This window comes from Hesperophylax consimilis, chromosome 15 (assembly GCF_061612785.1).
Source record: "Hesperophylax consimilis isolate HC1 chromosome 15, BYU_Hcon_1.0, whole genome shotgun sequence".
Taxonomy (NCBI): Eukaryota; Metazoa; Arthropoda; class Insecta; order Trichoptera; family Limnephilidae; genus Hesperophylax; species Hesperophylax consimilis.
Window position 1 is genome coordinate 20385159 of NC_142850.1, and position 23119 is coordinate 20408277.

The 23119-nt window shown below is 34.8% G+C and overlaps 1 protein-coding gene and 2 long non-coding RNA genes across 3 annotated transcripts in view; 1 reads left to right on the forward strand and 2 right to left on the reverse strand.

The window, feature by feature from the left end:
* Positions 1-23119, reverse strand: part of LOC149417457 (neurobeachin-like protein 1) — a 238637-nt gene that overhangs the window by 197923 nt on the left and 17595 nt on the right. Inside the window, exons 5-18 of the mRNA XM_089640313.1 lie at positions 21679-21767; positions 16946-17095; positions 16309-16665; positions 15604-15941; positions 14973-15123; positions 14471-14727; positions 13501-13753; positions 12177-12323; positions 10702-11055; positions 8842-9019; positions 7128-7261; positions 6330-6899; positions 1420-1588; positions 357-499 (exon numbers count right to left, since the gene is read on the reverse strand). Coding sequence (XP_089496439.1) covers positions 357-499; positions 1420-1588; positions 6330-6899; positions 7128-7261; positions 8842-9019; positions 10702-11055; positions 12177-12323; positions 13501-13753; positions 14471-14727; positions 14973-15123; positions 15604-15941; positions 16309-16665; positions 16946-17095; positions 21679-21767 — 3290 coding nt within the window. The remainder of the gene's footprint in view (positions 1-356; positions 500-1419; positions 1589-6329; positions 6900-7127; positions 7262-8841; positions 9020-10701; positions 11056-12176; positions 12324-13500; positions 13754-14470; positions 14728-14972; positions 15124-15603; positions 15942-16308; positions 16666-16945; positions 17096-21678; positions 21768-23119) is intronic.
* LOC149417463 (uncharacterized) lies at positions 2420-3374 on the forward strand. The gene is made up of 3 exons (XR_016303311.1): positions 2420-2706; positions 2882-3045; positions 3267-3374. It is a non-coding gene; the product is annotated as an uncharacterized LOC149417463 (long non-coding RNA).
* LOC149417464 (uncharacterized) lies at positions 3564-4665 on the reverse strand. Its single transcript, XR_016303309.1, has 3 exons — positions 4614-4665; positions 4417-4525; positions 3564-3893 (listed from the first exon to the last, which is right to left on the reverse strand). It is a non-coding gene; the product is annotated as an uncharacterized LOC149417464 (long non-coding RNA).

Sequence of the window (23119 nt, forward strand, 5' to 3'; positions counted from 1 at the left end):
CAGACCACAACCCCTCACCTTTTTTGCATTCTCGTGTATCATTTATTCAATTTCTTGATCTAGTACATATATTGTATGTGTATACCTACATCGAGGGCTTAATGTTAAACAACTTCAAACACCATAATATGTACATTATAAATCCCTAAAGGTGCATTCCATTGATAATCATGTGACCTGATTGTTCTATGCCTCAGTGTTGCCATTTGTAAGAAAGTGTGACAATTAGGGAAAAAAGTTAAATACATACAAGGAATGAATGTGCGTGGTAGAAGAGTAAAACGACAGAGCAGACTTTTCCTCGTAATGAACTCAAGACATTGATAGTGCAAAATAAAAAATTATAGTGTTTGTACCAGTTTCGCAATGATGAATGGTGCATTGAGATTGATAAAGGTGGCTGCTAGAAGCTTCTTGGCCAACTCCAATTTGATATCTATGCTTTCAAAGGTCAAGCAATGCAGCAGTGCCAGTATTCCAGCATAGCCTCCCTTGGTTTCTAGAATAAAACAAACAGAAATAAACATTTATTTTATACAAAGAAAAATAAGTTATAAATTAACACTGCAATCAAAAAAAATCTCTGGGTATTTTCACAAATTAAGGATACCGTTAAAAAATGAGGAAGATTTAATTGTGATCATCATACTAAAATGTGTAATTTAAATTTTTGCCATTTATAGTTACTCATTTTAAACCTTAAACAAAAACGGAATAATTTCTAAACGGTTCGAACTGAAGATGACATCATTATAACATATAACGCTGTCAATGGGATTTCCATCCTATTTGAATTTCAACACAGTTTTATATGGAAATTTAACCCTAGATTAGGAAAATATCCATATATAATATGGATCGCAAAACACACCCAAAAAGCACTTCTTGTTTTATTCAACATAGTTTTTTTAGTAAAATACAGTTTTATATGGAAATTTAACCCTCGATTAGGAAAATATTTGGATTGCGAAACCCGCCCACAAGGCACTTCTTGCGTTATTCTATATTCTATGTTTTTTTTACAGTAAACACAGTTTTATATGGAAATTTAACCCTCGATTAGGAAAATATTTGGATCGCAAAACACACCCAAAAAGCACTTCTTGTTTTATTCTATATTCTAAGTTTTTTTAGTAAAATACACAGTTTTATATGGAAATTTAACCCTCGATTAGGAAAATATTTGGATTGCGAAACCCGCCCACAAGGCACTCCTTGTTTTATTCTATATTCTAAGTTTTTTTGACAGTAAAATACACAGTTTTATATGGAAATTTAACCCTCGATTAGGAAAATATTTGAATTGCGAAACTCGCCCACAAGGCACTTCTTGCATTATTCTATATTCTATGTATTTTTGAAATATAAAACCCTACTGTGAAAAAGTCAGTTGAAAAAAATTGGTTATTATATTGTTACCTCCATAGCACATGAGATCGAAGATACTAGTGGCGAGGGGCAAGGTGAAGGCCTTGGCATCCATGTAGCCTATGAGGCCCGGGAACATGGCCACATGACCATCCTGCAGCTGCATGGCTGACTTATTCCTGGAGTGCACTCGGTCAGTTCGGATCACAGTCAGGAGGAACTGGGAACAAATGTCTCAAAGTAACAAAAAACAAACGTAACCTAAATTTAATCAATGACCGGATATTACCGGATAACTCAAAGATATTAGAAGAACGAGATGTGCTATGAGCAGTTCATACTGTGTGGAATTGTTTTGCCCAGTGTCGCCGGTTTTGTTCACCAATACTACTGCACACCTTCGCTTACGCTAAGGTATCCGCACTAATACAGAGAACAGATTTCTGTGCGTACACGTCCCGATAGTATTCAAAGTACCCTAATTAGGTAGTACTCCGCCCACGATCCGGCGGCCAACATAGTATATCTCTTTCTTCTAATATCTTTGGGATAACTCATTAACCTCTCAGACAAAGACTTTTATCTACTATGTGTTCCTTTGAGAACTGTCAAAACGTGATATTTTTTGTGTTATTTACGAGTTTTGCTAAAAGCTTCATAACTCACGTTTTGGGAAACGTAGCCTCATTCTAAAAAATGTTTTGGAAAGATTATGAAATCCACTATCGCATTGTGATGTAATACGTAAATATTTGCGTTTCTAAATATACATTTTATGAAAACGTCAAAAATATGTAAAAATCGCTTACAATTATTTCAAAGCCTTGAAAAATGTACTTGTTTCTGACGGGGTATTTCACCATCCTGCTCATAAACTGTCAGAAGCACTATGCATAGGATAAAGTATTATTTTGATTTCACCAACGCTCAAAAACGCCTATATGTAAGATAAAGTCCCTCTTCACTATAGGGTACTTGAAGCAGCTTATAGTGGTTATATGTCGGATATATTAGCCGAGTTTTCTACCTATTGCCTTTCAGTACGTTTTGACTTGACACTTGATACTTTTGACAGCTGTGAAGTTTACATTATTTTACTTTAATGTGGATTTAATTGAGGATTTTGCCAGAATTGAAGATGCAGAAGCATATGACGGGTCGCGGGCGTCAGTAATGCGAATACCAAGAGTGAACAGTAAGTGACAATATAAGCTTATGAAAAAAAATTGGAAGTCTTGAATAATGTAGATTTCATTTCGCGCTTTCGACTGATGAAACATGCTGTTATGTAATCCATAACCGAATCATCGACAAAATGTCTCGGAGAACCACCACCAGGTATGTTATTTTAATACAAATACATAACGAAATAGCTGTACTCAAATAATAACAGTGTATGTACCCAGTGACGTTAGTTACTGTGTGTAATGTTATTTTGTGTGCCCACATAATATATTATTATATCCTGCTACAAGCATTGTACATAGATACACCATAATATAATTGTTTTCAGGATTAATGCTGCACCAAAAAGAAGTGCTAGGAGGCTATTGTACACCTCCGTCCAGTGTACGTTCACTTCCCTTAGGACCTGGCTCCCAAAAGAGGTTTACTTATAATTTGGATCAGTTCCTAAAGGCTATCCTGCAAACATGTTGCAAATCGCAATGTCACCAAGTAAGAATCTTAGCTACTTCAATAACATACTACAGTAGTACATACTATAGTGATAAATAGTCATTAGAATCAATGAAGACTATTAAAATGATGAAAGCGCAAGCCAACTTTATTCACAAGACTCATCGGGCAAGTGACAAGCACAGTGTTGTCGCCTGATGGCATTGCCATTGCACTGAAATAATAATGTTGATTACTGAAATTACTTTCTCTTATTTCAGGTGAAAAAATGCTGAAGTACGCCTCAACAGAAATGGTGTGTTCTGCATGAACACGGAAGTAACTGCTATGCCAATTTAATTATTAGATACAACTGCTTCCAGGAGAGGTAGCTTGGATCCAGTCACGAGATCATTGAATAATGTTTATTGTTTAATAATCTATTATAATTTAAGTTCTATATTTGTAAATAATTATGTATTAAAAATATATATTTGTTAAAAGGGAATGGAATTAAAAAAAACATTAATTTATTATTGCAATTTTTAATTGTGCTTTTCAGTTTCAATTGCCTCTTATCATCTTCCTCCTATTTCCTCAATTGTCTTCAAGTATCAGGACCCTCTGGAGTCTGGGGAATTCTGTTTAACGAGACGGCGGCTTATTTGAGGCAGTGGCCGCCTCACAACAGACACCGGCTGCGGCTGCTTGATCATCGAGGCGTGCGAAGCAGGGGAATGGTCCAACTATCCCACGGCATAAGGTCTGAGGCGGGGGCTTCTGGATCGGAGACTGCGTATCCAAAAATAGCCCTGGAAGTGGACGGTTATCGAGGAATGCTTCGTCTTCATCTTCTTCTATGGAGAACACCTCCATGAGTACCTCTTCTGCAATAGCATTCGGGTTATCTGGAAGTATAAGAGAGAATAGTGCGTTTTTAGTAATTTACTATAAACGCTCCCGAAAGAATTCAAATAATTCTATGAAAAAACATTTAGCGTTTGATAAATATTTGTGGAGGTTTGCAAATTTTCATATTAAATTTTAAAAAGTTAAGGGACAATAACTTTTATAACATCTTTGTCTAATTAAATACATTTTTTGTTTCGTGTAAAGTAGTAATTACAGTTTTCATGATGAAAAAACCATTTGTAAGTGACTTTATCAATGTTTGAGTTCAAAAATTTTATATTTTTAAGTGCATAAATCGATTTGTACTGCACAAAACTGAGAGTCTTTAATCCACATTCAAGAACAGTATTTTATTTTGAAATATATTAAAAAATAGCGAATTTATATGGAATCTGAATTCTGACAGTTCGAGATGCACGTTGCAAGGCTTTAGGGATTAACAGGAAGAACAATAATTCAAAAGAATCAGTGCGGGACATTGTGTGACTTTGAACATCCTCATTTGTAATATTATAATACCTGATGCCGTTATCTCCTAAGGACATCACCGCGTCGCTATATTCAAGTAGTTTGTTTACACTGTCACTCGTCTTTCGTAAAATTAATGCTTCGATCTCGTTTATTCATCCTGAAAAATAAGACAAATCTTTTAATTCGACTCAAATCTCTAGTAAGATCGCATAATAATTAACAATACCAAAAACTATTGTACTTACCAAGAATGAATTGGGCAGAAATGTCGCCTGCATAAATAAACCACGTCTGTTTGACGTTTGCAATTCCATAGAAACAATCGCATTTTAAAGACAGGCGTTGCATTAGACATTATAAAAGCGCTGTTGCCAGAGAGATTCGTCTAATAGCTGCGTGGGACCTTGTTTTCTGTGGTGAAACGCACCTAGGTTTATGAGCAACTTTATCGTATGCATAATTTTATGTGACATATAGTTATGATAAACTTTATAAGGGTTTGGTGAAAAAGCCCGTTAGTATCATAAAGAAATAACACTTTATATATTGAAGAAATATAATTAAAAACTATTAGTCACCTCAAAATATTAACCATCCAAACTAAAATATTTTTAATAAATTATTTAGAAACGCAATAAATTATGAACGAACAAGATGACAGATTCAATCGGCTTAGATAATGCAACTCTATGTTCCATAGATATTCTTGAATACAGACGCGTAGCGTTATTCATTATCGATGCTCTGTTTTTTAAATCATGGCAATCCGTATACTAGTGATGGAAATAAATCGATTTTTGTAAAATCTCGCGTGTTTACGTGAAAAGACGTTCTAATGTCTTGACCGCTATTATCATATTTACGTCTTTTGACGTTCTAATGTTCTGAATGGTTAAAATTACTATTCAAAACAATGACAGTAAAATCATGAAAAGTGATAAAACAAAAACTAGGTTAAGTAGGTAACTATTTAACCTAGTGTTTTTCTTCACTTTTAATGTCTTTATATCACTTTTTGAAGGTGTGCTGAATTGTCGCTGTGTTGAGTTATCATGGAACTGTATGTTGCTGTGCGCACGAACTACGCACCAAATGTGCATGAACTGGTTGTGAACATGGGATGAACTGACATTAACAACACAACATACGATGCAACAAGGGTTGCAACCGATTAGCATAGTGAGCATGAACTGCACACCGAATGGGCATGAACACTATGGTAATTCGTTGCATTGCGTGTTGTGTTGCTAATATCTGTGCGCGACTTTTTAAAATGTATGAATTCATATTGTACAATTGACTTTTACTGTAGCAAAATACGCTGCTTTCTGTAAAATTATACCTCTGTTTTTATTTTATTTTATATTATAGAAAAAAACAGTACATGATTTACAGAGATGAAACAATATACAGGAATAAGATACTTCATGTTGTGTACCTATTTTATGTTTCCTTGTAATGTCTGCTAAGTGGTATGTTTATTCCTTAATTACCAGGTGACATGTGTAGTATATAGGTGTGTGTGTGACGTATGTAATGTATGCGTGAGTGTTTGTGTGCATGTGTGTATCTGTATGTATACGCATTTAACAGTTTAAATTATTGACATGATGCCACATTTGAATTTGGGCAGTGAATCCGAAAAAATGTCAATGTTAGAGTTAAGACAAATATTATTTAGAGTATGAAGAGCTAGGTTAATTGGCAAATTAGATGCTGCATTTATACAATTATATTAAGTTAGTTAAATAACATAACATTAGTTAAACGTTACAATATTGTGCTGTACTGTAAAGAATTTATGTAGAAAATTTTGGCAATGGTGAAGCAATGGATAGCATAGAGGGAGCTACTTCAAACATATCAACTGGTAGTGCCCGACTATCCTAAAGAGAAAGCATCAAAATTAGGGAAAAAAAAATTTTATAGATTTTTGTTGAATAAAAACAACAGTTTCTTACCTTTACTAAAATATACTTAAACTCAATTCCAAAAGATCTGTTCAGCAACAAAACATACAGAGTCTCTCCAGTGAACTTCTCATGAAGCAGCAAAAATATCTGATCCTTACAATTCTTGGCTTCCATCTGAGTCATCAACATTTCCAGCAGTTCTATCAACAACTGCTCCTCCTTCACGGATTCCAAAAACCCAAGGGCACAGAGCAACTCATTAATATTGATATCTTTACTAATGAAATACTTAATAATTCCAAGAAATGCCAGTCTTATAGTTTTCGCATCTTTTATGTTGATGTTATCGCCATTTGCGTAGAACGTGCGAATCACGTCGAAAAAGTACTGCACGCCAAAGTTCTTTCTGAAGTATAAGCGATCGTGTTTGATCAGGTTGGATATGTATTGTATGTGGCCGATTCGTATGTGAAATGCGCTGCGGGACCATATCTTAAAGTTGAAGAGAATATTCTGGTAAAGTTCTTTCAGGAGAATCGGATTTGGAATGTCACGAACAGTCTCTACGAGCAATTGGGTTGCCATTAGTACATTAACGTCTATAAGGGATGGCTTGCACTGAAAAATAAAAGAAACAACAAATTTGAATGGTAGTACTTTTAAGAATCCATTAAAGTGTGTAATCCCAAATAGAGGTCGTACGGATGTCATCGATGATCAGTTTCTTCCTTTTCACTCGTTTTGTATGAAAACGATAAAGATGTAAGATACTAGAACAATGATGTCACACAACCTCTCGCTGGGACTACTTTAGTAGTGTGCAATAAGTTGATGAATAAATTTTACCTGACAGAGGAGCATTCCTATAGTCACAACCCCTTCATTCTTAACAAGCTCCTCTTGATTCAGGTGGCTTCCCATTATACTATTTTTTAACAATGTCAAAAACATTGATATGGGATTATGATCCAGCTTCCATTCTGTAAAATAAAACATGAATTTGTATTTAAATAATCACACTAATTAACTTGATTACCTCACATATACTAATCAGACCTTTCAGTAAACCCTTTTTTATATTAACACATTTCTGGCGGGTATTTTTTGCGCTGGCGATACGATGTCTCCGGGCGAAAATAAAGGTCCCGCGTGAATTCGTTTTAAATCGCTATATCTTAATTAAAATATTTTAATAAAAATTTCCATACCCAATACCCAAGCTATAAAAGTACTAAACGAATACAGAATATTATTTGAAATGCAACTCAATTAACCTTGTAATATGTTTATTACGGTCCGCCTATCGCTATTTGCCCATACCTGCTTTTTTTAAATACGCCCGACATCTCTCGCTCGCTTGCACCTAGTAGTTGAGTGGGTGCGGAACAGAGATAGAGATTCGAATCAGGTTTCACGGTCATAAAAGCCCTCATTCCAGGAATTGAATTATTACAATAACAAAATATGTTATCTAAATAATATACTGTCCTTTTGTTGAAATACCAATGTTAACGAAAGGCACGAAGATAAATATAAAAAGAAGACTTGCATTACGATTCGACAATTATGTACATATATTTGGAACCTTCACAAAGAGACTGGTATATAATATTCATATAAAAACATTGAATAATTTACTGATCGTTTACTGAGGCAAATGATGTGATTGACAATATTGATACTTCCCGTTGACATGTATTTGGTTGAGCGAATAGAGGCCGAGCCAATGACACAGAGGAATGATCGTTTTCCTGTGTGATTGACAATCGTTCGTTCAACTACTCAATCTATCGAGCCCTCTGGAATTCAGTTTAATCACGGAATATGACAATTTACATTATTATAAGCAATAATTAGTCGTAATTTCTGATGTCCGGTCAGACCTCACTCAGTCCCGTCGGCGGCATTTATTTTTACTCGGGAGATATTTTCACTTTGTATTGATATTACAGGCGACTAATTATTGCTTATAATAATTTATTATCCTTTGTGCAATGCATAAAAAACCTCGTCTTATAAACATTAGTTTATCATTAAAAAAATAATGACAATTTACGTTGATTGTCTACAGACCACTTCAGGGCTTATATCATTGATGTTGTGTGGAGGGTCTTTTTGAGGAAAGGAAGGTCTAAACCAGGGTCTTTGAGAGACCCATGTTGTAGGAGGGAGGAAACACAGAGGCCGGCAAATCATTTCACAGCCGAGCAGTTGAACACAAGAGCAAATCGTAGAAGTTCTGATGTCACAAATTTTGGGCATGTATTCAGTGTTTATCGACTGTGCACAGGTGCAGAAGGGATCACGCTAGTTCCTTGGAGCATCTTTCATTGAAATACTGGTAGAACGAGAACAAAATTCCCATCTGACGTTTGTGCTTTAAAGATTGTGATCCATTAAAATTGGAGAATCTATCAAAAAAACCGCACATTTCCGTACAGAGTCAAGGGTTTTATAAGTTATTTTGGGGCTCCAGACCAGAGATGGATATCAAATTCAACAATGACGATTTGTGGCAAACGTAAAGAAACGTATCAGATTGAGCTGGTTCACCGAGTACCTGTGTACGAGTTGGATGGCAGCACCTCCCAGTCCTGTAGCTGCTGTCCGCCCTGCTCGGCCAGGGGACTGGGCAGGGCACGGAAAACGTCTAGATCTGGTTCATCATCCGCAACCACCCCCACGTCCTCCAGCAGTGGGAAGAACACGTGCACGTTGGAGATGGCGTTTATCACTTCCTGAAAAGGTGGCAATTTTTTTTGATAATTTTTTTGTGCACACAGCTCCTAATGCTACTAATTACCGACAACTATACATTATATTCCTTGCTTGAATAAAATAAAAAAAGTGAAAAAAAAGTAGCCTAAAAATCTAACATAATTTTTTTTTATCACTTCATGACTTTACATCACTTTTCAAAAGTGTTCTGATTTGTCCGGTTACCCTTGGCTCACACTCCTTGCTTCATTAACATTCATACATACTTTTTTGTCACATGGAATCTTGACATGATGATTATAGTACTTGATTCATTTGATCGCCATGTCTTTTAGAGGTGTTTTATTCCCTGCCATTTTGCTTACATTCATTACCAATCTTCTTGTAATACTCATGGTTTTATTACACCTACGCCTCAGGGATCTTATTTCTTCCACATTCAGTCTACTTTCATCCATCAACTGCCATACATCAGGGTTGGTTTCAGAACTTTACTGTGGACTGCTAGCCTCGTTTCTTTTGACAATTTTATATTAGCGACTACTTACCTAATGCATTCAGTTCCCCATTATGAATTAAAATTAAAATACTAAAATATCACCCTCTCATCATCCCAAAGTAACCGCCATCCTTTTTTCTTTGTGAGTACTTACCACAAAGAACAGTGCTTCCCAATTAGTGGTAAACGTACCCCCAGAGGTACGAGACTTTGAGACAGAGGTTGCTTGAAGGGGTGCGCGCATGCAAACATTAATAGCGGATTTTCAGCCATAACAAACATAAAAACTAAACATCGTCACCGATTTCAGTCCGAAGATGACTTTAGACTGAAGCTCACTAAAAACAACCTGATTTTACAGAGCTGTGCAAAGATAGACATACACATTTATCCCATTAAACTTAACCTCTTGTTCACCATCGTATCCTTAAGGATGCTATTAAAAAAATCATTTTTCAGAATAAAACTACTTATTCTGGGGAAACTACTCATGGTATATTATTTACTATATTTTTATAAATATATAAACACATTACCTGGTAAGACGATAACATAATTTTGCAAAAAATAGGTGAGTTATAAAGAAAATAGAACCAGCTGGCGCACGGCGAAAATTTTGCATCGGCAATCAAGAAGTTAAATAACAATATATGATTATAGAAAGCAATCGCTTTGTGGTTTGACATATTTAATAAAATAAAATAAAATACTTTTTGTTTTAAAACCACGAGTTTTTAATAATTTTTAGAACTGACCGGTTTCGCTTTACTCAAGCATCTTCGGGGTACAAATTATTACTATAATAATAGTATTACAGTAATAATTTGTACCCTGAAGATGCTTGAGCAAAGCGAAACCGGTCGGTTCTAAAAATTATTAAAAACTCGTGGTTTTAAAACAAAAAGTATTTTATTTTATTTTATTAACAATATATGATTTTTATTATTATTAGAATTGTTATCCCACTAATAACGATTAAGTTTTAAAGTTAATAAATGTCGAATAACTAATTAAATTTTTTATTTATTTTGGGTTCAAGGGGTGTACGAGTTTGCACTCTTTCTAGAAGGGGTACTCAGGAAAACTAATTGGAAACCACTGTTCTAGAATATACTCAAAATAGAAGTTTCTAATTTCTTATTAATTGGATTCATATTTGTTAAACATATACATTATCTACATAAGTAATGAACTAAAACTCACCTTCACATTGGTAGTGTTAACTCTTAACGCCATTGTACTTCCATTATAATTACTTGAAGCACCCAAATTCATACAGCATCCGTCCCAAGTAGCCAAAGCACTAAAACAGAACACCAGTCGGTTGAACATCTCCTGACTATCAGAGCCTTCTTCCGAGCACAGGGCCGTATGGCAATCAGCCCCCGCCTCGTGCAGCCACCGGGCCGCGCTGGGCGTGAAGGTATCGTTGAATAGAGATGCGTGCGCAATGTGACCGTGTAGTGGGACCTGGTTATGAACGCCGTGCGAAGGATCCATCGTGTTGACTTGAGATTTGGGAGAACCCATTGAGCCGAAGGAGAGATAGGAAGGTGCCTGGAACATACAATCAAATTTTAAAATCAATCTATCCCAAACTTTTTTACGGCCCCACAATCATAAAACAAATAAAAGATATCCAAAAAAGATTTTTTTTTAAACCCATGTAAAATCATAGGATATTTGTAAGATTTATGAAGCTGAAAGTTTTTGTTTTTTTTAAATGCTTCAGGATCATTGCATTTCAAAAGAAAAAAATTACCCTTTGAATGTTAGTAAACTTAAAAATTTCAACTTCAATCAAGCACCTGTCAACATTTGTACAAAAAAAATTACACATTTCAAATAAAAAATTATATTAATTAATAAAATACTTATGCTTGTTGAACAATCAATTACAATTTTGAAAATAACTTGAGAAAATAAATAAATGTGAGTTCATTGAACTTTCACATAAAGTTGTACATATACTGAACTCTGACACAGTTCGTAGGTAGAGACGGTAACCAAGCTCTAGTGTATACGCTAGGACTATTATACAAGAGTTAGCTCGCCGCGAGTCGCTCGCGAACGTAATGGTAAAGCTCGCAGGTTAGTACACGGCTTAACAGGATAGGACAAAGAAGGACAGGACACAATCGTGTAATCACCAATGTACCTACCGCCAACAGCCAAAATTTGTATGTTTAGTTATACACAGGTACATTTTTAACTGTAATAAACAAACCTCCATTTCAACATTAATGTGAACGGCAATGACACTGCCACAAAAACAGAATTTCCTTTTTTATGTTACACCTCACAAGAGCGCCCCTGTCTGCCCAGTGAGAAGGCAGCGGAACTGCAGGGGCTGAGGGAAGGGATTCATTAATGCGGGTCTTGAAGACGCCCAGATACATTAAGAAGAAAAGACAGAAAACGGTAGCTCGTTCCACTTGCGAGCCGACTTACACAAAAATGAGTCAAGTAAACGACCCTTCTCATAAAGCCAAAACTCATGTTCATCGAGATTCGCATAAGAGCAATAGTGCATAGGGGACCAATGCTACTAGCTCCTTTGACCAGGCTCCATTTACTGAGATAGACTGAGTTGAGTCTGTATAACAGACTCGTCTAAGATCGAATCGAAACTTGGTGAAAATTCGCAAGGTAAGAAATATATAAAGTTGAAATAATACCTGTAAGACTAATGAAGGCAGGAACTGATTGTTGAACAGGTTTTTGACTAGCGTTCCATGGAATGATTCTTTCTCTACTTCCGGCTTCTTGGTAGTCTGCCTCGAGTCCTGGGGAACTGGGGCTCCTATACAGCAGTGCATGAACACCTGCAAACAAAGTATTTTCAATCATTTATTTTAACCCTCTTTGATTACAACCCCTTTCACAAATCAATTTATTAATTAATTATTAATTTCTGATATTTCTCTACCTGAAGAAGTATGACTACTATCAGTTAAATAGAATCACTTGGAATATTGACATATTTAGCATCAATGAAGCTGAGTTTAAATGGCAAGCTTTTTTTGCTGTTCGATAAAAACCTGCATTTTATATGCCTATTTGTTTTTTCACTTATTTCTCTCTCGACTACATATTTACTAAGGGCCTTACAAATAAGCTGGTTTTAAATTGTACACATCTGACAGACATCCATTAACTTCTTGAGTTCTGCATACGGATTAATCAAAATAATCATTTTTCTGAGCTATTCTGGAAAAACTACTTATGTGAGATCATATACTATTTTCACAAATATATGGTAAGACATTATGAGGTAAGTTAAATGAAAACAAATAAGTTATTATGAAAATAGAATCAGCTGGCAGACGGCGAAAAATTGGCATTGGTATTCCAAAAGTTAATGCAGGGTAAATAAATGGTTGTTTAAAATTTAAAACATATTTATTTATAAGAGGGTAGGTTTGTATGTATAGTGTTTATTATGTTTGTTAACGAAATATCTATAAAAACACACTCAAACGTTTGTGAAAAGAATAAATAACTGAATTAAGTGAGCAACAGCTCAAAATAGTTAAAAATTAGCTAAAATGCATCAGTTGAGTGTCACCAACGTGGCTGAGTGTAATTTTCAAGCAATGGTTATTTCTTTTATAGATTAACCTCAGCTAAGCATTGAACTTCCGAAGTGAGGTCCTTGTATTTATGGGTCAGCGCTATCAGCAAAGTCAAAATCACCATTTTGCAATTTACAAAGTTAAGAATATGTAATGTGCTAATAGTGCAAGAACTTCGAATCTCAATTGTTCACGAAAATTGAACATCCCAATAAGCACTTTCCAGGAATTATTACAAAAAAATCTATGCCACTGTTTGCTTATGTAATTTAACTCATCTAGTTTTACTATTTCAATACCTATTGCCTGTTGTCACTCAGTGAATGCACAGTTAAAAAAATGTTGGTGAAATGAAATTAAATAGCCTGCTACTTAGTATTTTGCTATCGGCAAAATTTTAACACTCTTCATTGTTAGAGTTACTTACATCATCAAAAGAAGGGAACTTCATGCTGACGGCCAGCCGCTGCGTACCGTCGACATACACGCTGACCTGGTTGTGTGACAGAGCCCGCCGCGCGTACGCCATGCACACTGTGACGCAGTGCCAACGGCCGTCGTCCAGCATGGCCGACGGCACAGTAGAGCTCATCACTGAGTTCTTCTTCAGCACCGTGACAACGAGACCGCCCGCCTGATCGATGGAGATCTCGATGCCTTGGCCGGACTGGGTCAGCAAGCTGCAAATATTATTGATTTATTTTATTTAAGTATATAAAACAGGCGTGATGCCCAAAAATTGTACGTTACTGTTTAATAAATTAATTATATTTAACCGTACAATAAACAAAGTAAATGACAAACAAGGTAAAAGGTAGAATCCAAAGTACCAACAAAACAATTTATTATCAGCTTTATATGATTAAAAATGTCTACTTTACTATTAGAGCAGTGTATAGTGTTATAATTTTGAAACTTCTTTGTTTTCATTAATACCGCACTAGAGTCCCAAGTGCACCAAAGCCAGTGGGTCTATGGCATCCCATCATAATTGGTGGAATTTTTTAATGCTGAAGGGGTTGGGGGAGGGAAGGAGATGGAGAAGAGGAAGGTTGGAAAGTACCAGTATATTCAGACCTGGTTATCAAACACGACAAAAGCCATTTAAAGCAGGTTTCGATTATGAATGTTTGTCGTTAACCGGGGCAATAATGAGAGTATCTACCACTCTGGAAATTTCGGATATTTATCAATTGGTTTTTACGATTGATAACGCATGTAAATATGCATTATTCAATGACATTAAGTATTCTATTCCATTTGGGCAATAGGTACAAACGAAAAGCCCTAAAGAATACTACAGCCGCATGATCAGTTATGTCCTACCCATCGAAAGTAATCAAAAAAATGCTAACTTCATAACTTTAATTTAAAATGTAATAACAAAATTGACTGACTTGAGTAGCTGCCTCTGTTTTCCATAGCTCTCATGCGACTCGGGAAGCTTCTCAATGCAGATCCAGCAGTGGAAGCTGAATCCATAGGAGGTATTGTTCCACTTGCAGATGTTGGGAACGGTGATGCCATCGGCCTCAGACTGCAGGTCCAGGAAAGCTTTGCAGACAAAATAGCCCTTGCGGGTGATGTTGCAGAGGATGTGCAGTAAGGGGATCTTGTGACTGAAGTCTTTCTCTTTCCGCAGGAGAAGCATTATCTAGAATTAAGAAAATATGGTTGCTTGCAATTAATTGCAAAATATTATTTCATTGAATGCAGTAGTAGTGCTATACAGCTCATAATAACATATATTCCTTTGGACACAATTCAGATTAGAAGGGAAAAACGCAAAAAAAATTAACCCTTTCAGACCATGTATATTTGAAAATACACAGATTTCATAATTTTTCCCTCACTGTCGCTGAACAATCAATTTTGACAGTTAATAAAGATGTGGCTAACCTGTTTAAGTTCCTGCGAAGTGATGGAAGTACAGGCCAGGTTGTCCATGAGGTTGATCAGTGAAACAGTGGGGGAGCTCACCGTGTCGCTGTGATTGGACAGGATATTGCAAATGGCCAGGATGGCGCCGTGCTGGCATGCCAACCATTTACTGCAAATAAAAAAACAAATAATATTTTACATAAATAATACACATGTATCGAACATCATCAAATAGAACAATCATCATGGATGATCACTTTTAACTAAAAAGCTCAGAAGACAAATGTGTGGTTATTGGTGGTAGCTCAGCGGATATTTTTACCTTACCATCGGGAATTCCACAGGGCTGGCATCTTGGACCCTTGTTATTCCAAATTTGTGAAATGATTTTCTATAATATTATCAATGTTGTGTTTGTCTGTAATTTGTGATAGTATCAACCATGTTAAATGTAATTGTATTGCGAGAGCTTTAGTATGAATCACTGTTGACAAACCTAATAAAAAAAATTAAAAAATAGAATTTCTTTATTTATATTTGAGACATCGACAGTTGACATTTTATCAGTTTGTATATGTGTAGTTATAGCCAAAATAAAACCAATTTTGAATTTCCTCCTTGTGACTGTACCTCTAATAAAACAACATACCTTCTCAAATCTTTAGTGCACAGCCAAGACAGCTTTTGTGCTATCCACACCTGATCCCCATCAGTCATCAAATTAAGACTATTGATTAGCATCAGCACCACCTCTGGATTGAAGAGTCGAGCCTCCTCGTCCTGCTCCTTCTTCCCGTCCATGGCCATGTGGAGGCACTCCAGGAGCAGCTCCCGAGACGGAGTGCCCAAGAGAAGCCATGAGGCGGCGATGTCATCATATTTGTATTTAAGTTTAATGGCTTTCTTTGCCGTGCGGGAATATGATAGTAGTCTAGTTATGGATTTAATACATTCTATTCCTAATGACTGGTCGTCTAATTTTAAAGCCTGGAAAACACAAATTCATTATGTAAATAAAAAATGATAATATCGACGATACCATTTAAAATTTTCGAGAGCATAACGGTCAAGCTTTTAAGCTTAACGGAAGCAACATTCACTGGCTGTTAAAGTCGATTTTTAGCTTTTCATCAAATTGTGATCAACTGACAAGCATAACATGAACGTTACATCAAAAATTCAAAATGGCACAGATCGTCGATTCGATGGTCATCAAATGTGATGTAGTTTGAAACGACCCAACTAAAGAGAGATGAGTTTGAAAATTGATTTAATCAATCGTAATATTATTTAACTCAAATGGTTCAACCTTACATAGTTTCTTATTCCAATTAGTACTAAAAAGTATACTCACAATAACATTATCAGGTAGAGAAATCAAAACACTTAAATAATTCAAATCAATCAGCAACTGACATATTGCCGATCTGCTGGATTCAAAGTCTTCCAATAGTTTTCTTAAGGTCACTAAAGCAGTCACGAGCATATACGAGATCTCCCCTTTAGTCTCGGCTAGGACGGCTGCATCTCCGCTGTCTCCCTCTACTTCGCTTTCCTTGCTGCTGATGTGTGAGGCTCTTCTCAAGGGAGTCTTGCTACGACTATTCTCTCCCAACTTATTTGATTTATTATTGCTGGATGGGACGATGGAGATAATCTTTTTAATGCTGTCTGTGTACATCTCGAGGATTAGCGATAATTCTATTTGACGCTGAAATTAAAACATATTATTTACTATCAAAGTTTTAATGGAAGATTCTTTCAAACCATCTTAGATACGAGTAAAAATAAATTAATTTATATTAATTTTTAAAAAGAAAGACAAAAATTCCCGGGTTACGAATAAATATGGGTGAACGATTTTAACGACACTTTTGCCCTTTCATACTGATAAACGGTTCATGGTTCATCTCCCTTGATTCCATTATCAATTTTGCATCTAGATATTATTTATGTGGGAGATTGTAAAACAATCGGCTTGTACGCATTACCTGTTCCGGAGTAGACTTGTGAAGGACCTGCACCATAACAGTGACACAGTTCAACGCCACTTGGCGAACGTCCCGGTCAATTCCAACCGTCGAAATAATCTTTATAATTAAACTGACAGTGGCAGGACAGACCGAACGCAATGCATTATGCTGAAAACAAAGTTTAAAAAATACATAATTTGACTTAAATCAATGATTAAACTATTCATACAATTAGATTATCGACTGACACATTTTAATATGACTTTTCAAAAGTTAGGTTGGATTATGTTAAATTCATTATTATGCAAAAGTTTAAAATCAAAAACATGCAAATATAATAATAAACTCATATGTATTTTAATATCTCTGTTAATGTCACATACACAAATATATATTCATAATTGTTAAGACAAAAAAGAATTGACAATATTTTCATTAATACATTTATTATTATACGTACATGGTTAGTAAATAATGTAATACCATAAGACACCAAGAAGAATAGTACTAGTTCATGCAATACTATGTAATAATATATAACCTACATGCAGAAGAATATGGGCGAACCGCCGATAGATCCATTGTAACCTCTCCATCTCTCAACCTCTCCATCTCTCAACCTCTCCATCTCTCACTCTCTCCATCTCAGAAATGGAGCATGTAACAGAAAGAGAGGTCACAACAGAGCTCTCAGTGACAGGGAGTCTAGCATAGTGAAATCGATAACTTTACAATATCGGATCGCTCGCCCGCTACCAGGCAGATTACTGACTGTACTGATGACATCAGCTGAGCACTCGGCCGAATGCACTGTCGGCAGGAGCACTTCAGGCATAAGAGCTAAGTTATTTATTTATTTATTGTATCATTTTTTACTTTAGATTTTTTAATTGGTTAGTTCACCTCCATTCACTAATAAGCCAGTTATTTAGCATAATGAATGTCATTATCCTAAAAGTTGCACATATTGACTAGCGATTGCCGGAATCATATTCTGACAGTGCTCGCAAATATGGCTAACTGACCATAGATGACGGATTTCGTCAATATCGTATTGATATAGGGTTTTATCAATCTACCGTGCAAGAACATATTGACTAGCGATTGTCGGAATCATATTCTGACCGTGCTCGCAAATATGGCTAACTGACCATAGATGACGGATTTCGTCAATATCGTATTGATATAGGGTTTTATCAATCTACCGTGCAAGATACATATTGACTAGCGATTGTCGGAATCATATTCTGACCGTGCTCGCAAATATGGCTAACTGACCATAGATGACGGATTTCGTCAATATCGTATTGATATAGGGTTTTATCAATCTACTGTGCAAGATACCCTGGATCATGAAAATATCCTCAACCCGGAAGAATAGAAAATAAATAAATACATATATGAATGTTAAAAAATAACTATAAAAAGAGTAAAAAAGGCAACTTAGAAGAATGCAGAAGAGCAAAACAACAATAAATTTCAAAGATATGAACCACAAAAATATATAATTACATACATGTACATATTATTCAAGGTTTTAAAATATAAATAACTTATATTTACATAATTCTACAATAAATTATAATCCTTCTAAGAACCCTATCTGTGATCATAGTAAAACAAACTATTATTCATATTGTAAATAATACATTAAAATATTTTAACATAAACCTAGCTACAAAAGCACATACAATCCCACACATTAAGCAACACAAAGCAACCATTTTGTCTCCTATAGGTATATATTTTTTATATTATTTCCAATACAAATAACAATCTTCCGATTAATCTAATAAGATTTAGGAAATTATTTGAAGTACAAAACTTACAAAATATAGATTTGTATTTCTTACAGCAAGTGCGTGAAAAATGGCAATAAAATAACATATTTTAATATGATTTTACTCCAAATACACTGCCCAAGTGGCTCATTTTTATGATAAATGTGGGAATTCATTCACACTAATGAATCAATTCAGTCTTATTCTCCTTAATAATAATTTTGGTTTTGACTGCAAATACTAAAACATTATAAATAATGATGAGGAAAACGAATATGATTAACTAAGACCAATTCCACACAAGTGCTATGCATTCAATTAATTTGGCATATTAATCGGAATCGATTCATTTGATTTGTTCTGTACTTTGTGAACAAGCAGATGTCACACTAATGAATCAATCCAAAATAATTCCCTGTACTATTCAACATGATTTTAACTATAAATAAAGAAATTTAACGAAAGTTGAAGACAATTTATATAATACGCAATATTTTAACCTGTTAATTATTAGGAAACCAAATTTGGTCCCAAACATCATATGAATTTGGTGTCCTAATATTTGAAAAAAAAATGGAATTTAGAAAAATTTTGAGTTATTACATACTTTTTTATTTGTATGCTGTTTAAAATGGCACAAAGGTGGCTGAATTCGACTGATTACGACTAATCCAATACTCCACAGTTTTCAGAGTCCCTTCTGAATTGATTCATTTGCGTCATCGGACTGTATTAATTCACTTGATTCATTCGGTCTAAAACCTTCTAAGGACCAACTAAATGTAGCGGATGTGCGACAAGTAAACCCGAGGTATATTAGTTTATTCCATGTGATCTTAATTGTGTATGTGTACACATAATATTTCAGGGAAAATAATTTGTAAGGAGACAATTAGCGATCCATACATCAAGCAAGCAGCAGTAGAGATAGTAATGTTAGTCATCCAATCTGTTAATTAGTAGTTATTAATGCTTTAAGGAGGGATCCTCCACTCACCCCTTTACCACTGGCATCTAGCCTCGCTTCAACCAAACTAACCGAACTATTTGTAGTTAACAAACTCTGAAAGTAACAGCCCAATCACCGTTAATACATCGCTACAGTGTTAAAAGTCAGCCATTTGCACCCTCGTTCACATTAGACTTTATCATTGAATCAACCATCGACACCATTCCATTTCAAAAGACGGTTCCCTTTAACAGTCACTTTTCAGTCCGTCAACTTTTGGTCAAATTTTTAGTTGAGTTGTTTGATCAGCAGTGAAGCATAACGGTTATCAAAATTTGACTAAAGGCTGAAAGGCTGACGGTCAGCGGTTAACAGGGACCGTTATTTGAAATGACAAATGCGGAAAAATTGAAAATGGCATTGATGGTCGGTTTGATGACAGTGTCAAATGTGACAGGCGTTCAAACAACCAGTTCTTAATTTAAGTCAGTATTTCAAGTTATTCATTAGAAAACTAATTGTTTTAATGCTGGTTTAATATTGTTAACATGTTTAACACGAAACGAAAAAGTTAATATCACAAACCAAAGCTTTTAGTGGAGTACTCTATGCTGTTATTTAAATAAGCTTTGAGTTACAAATAGTCAAAATTTTAAATAGTATAAAAAACTTCCACAGTCATTCCAGTGAATAATGTAGATACATATCGAAGGCTTAAAGTCAAACAATGTTTTCTATACAAATAATTCTAGGCCTTAAAGTCAAATAAATTATATACAGGATGGTGAGTTTTTGATAGTTGGATAAAACAAAAATATAAATATTAAAATTCATTGTTGTCAATCAATATAAGCTGTAAACAAACTGCTCCCGAATAAAGTGATTTCTCGTAGAGGCACCATTAATTAACTGGTGTTTGCGTTGAGTCAGATTGTCAGAGGTCCGCTAGATTATTTTTTATGGGGATACCTAAAAAGTAAGGTATACGAGAACAAACCGATGAATTTTAAACTATTGAAGCAAAATAATCCGATCAGAAATGGCAGCCATCTCAAGAGGGATGGGTCAACGCGTTGTTGCCAATCTTCGTTCAAGATTAGAGGAGTGCCAGCAGGACGAAGGGCCGAATCTGGACAACATAATCTTTGCTAAATAATTTTTCAGATAAATAAAGAATAAACAACGAATTTTAATATTAATATATTTTGTTGTATCCAACTATCGAATATCCGCTACCCCTTTTGGAAACACTATAAGTACAAAAAATATACCTACCAATAATTCGAGGGATGGTCAAACAAAGTTATCTACAAAAAGACATATCAATAATAATTATGTAGTATGTATCGGCATGTTTTTTTGCAGATAACATTGTTTGATTTTGAGCCCTCGAATTATCGGTTTGTTTTTTTGTAAATAACGTTATTTGACTTTAAGCCCTCAAATCAATGGTTTGTTTTTTGTAGATAATGTTGTTTGACTTTAAGCCCTCGATACATCACAACAGTTGTGGAAAATGAATTATTCAGCATTTTTTAATCAGTGAAAACAAAAATAAATAAATATTATTAAGTATTAAATTAAAGTAAATTTCATATAAAATTTCGGAAAAAAATCATATAAACGTTTGTTTATATTATGACAGAATCAAACTACTGCCTTGTTGTTACATACTTACATGTTTGCATTTATGTAGTTATTAATTTGATGTTTTTAAAATGATATTATGTAATCACCAGTGTCAAGTGTAAGTAAAACAAAGCTCAAACTCAAAGCCTAGAAGGGAATATTTTAATACAGAAACCGAATTTACGCGACAAGCTGATGAATTACTCAAAAATTAACAGTGAAAATATTTATGTACATCATAAAAACCCTATTCACCACATACATTAATTGAATTGTTTTTTATTAATTAGGTGATCCGATATATTTCAATGTGCAAATTGATTGTGCTATTATCGATAAAGCGGCAACAAATATCCAGTAACAAACAGTTAATGAATCATATCTTTTATTACCTGCGCTCCTGATATCGTGGCGCCCAATACATTCAACAATTCTGCACTCAGCGACGGATATTTTGTTATCAGATTGCACTGGAAACAATCTGAAAGCGAAATCAGATTAATCACACATAATGGCATTGTACGTTTGGCATACCCCCATTATAAACAAGTCGTAAATAATAACATTTGCTCTTAATTTGTGACAAACTCTAACAACTGCCGGGTACAGGCATAATAATTTTGCATACTTGGTTTATCTGCCATTGCAGAGAGGTTATTTTATTGTGATTGTGCATGCGTAAACCAATTTTGTTTAGTTTTTTTTTAATACGTTCACATATTTGAATTTCAATTTTGTTTTCAGGAATGAATGAATGAATCAATGCAACTCTTGGAAGCGGAAATTTAACCACATTCCGACTTCCAATCTAACTGAAAATCGGTAGGTAGACTCGTTGTTGATGTCAATGCATTCTATAAAATTGGTGGCAATCAAGTATACACACGTGGACACATACGCAATTCTGTGATATCCGATGACATCACAGTAGTTAATATACAAAATAAATGTCGGTCCTACCCGATAGACATTTGGCGAGATTGGTAGCGTTGTCGACTCCAGTTCCTGGGTAGGAAGGTTCAATACTTTTTTTTAAATACATAGATGTATTAAGAATGGTGACCGGATAAATCATCACAATGATAATTCATCACATCTTTAAAAAGTTATATAAAGTGATGAAACAAAAACTTTATTAACTGGATTAAGTAGGTTAGGTTAGGTTAGGTTAGGTTTAAATATATTTTATTTCATCGTTTCTTGTGACTTTTGATCACTTTTTAAAAGTGTGTTGAATTGTCACTGTGTTGAGTTATCATGGAACCATTAAGAATACATAGATGTAGTAAGAAACTTACTTACTTTTACAGATTAATTTTTTAATGAAGTTATGTTTTTAGTTACTTTGTCCGTGCAACGAACTGCAAAAAGCAATGCAACTTTGATAGCTCAACAGTAAGAGGAGGTTAAACAATGTGTATATATAGATATCTTAAGTCAAAGAGTACGACTGAGCAAAAGTTACACTCAGTCGAGTTGGTTACACTGAGATTGTGAGTTTGAGCCAAATTTGAACTTAGGTAGTTTGATTGGTGTAAAATAGAATTTTATGAAAATAATTCCTGGTTTTCCCTGTTTATGGTCACTCCGAATTTTGTAACTATCAATAATTGGTGCAAGTGGTAAAGATATTAACATTATTAAAATAACAACAATTTTTTTTTTTTTTATTAAAATATTATCGCGGTCCAATTCCAGTAGCATTATTTACTTTATACCAAACACGATAGCATACAGATGGCCTTCTTGGTCAAGGGATAAGACTGTCGCCTGAGGTCGCGAGTTCAAATCCCGGCGTGAGCAAGTAAATTTTATCTGATTGATTTGTGTTAT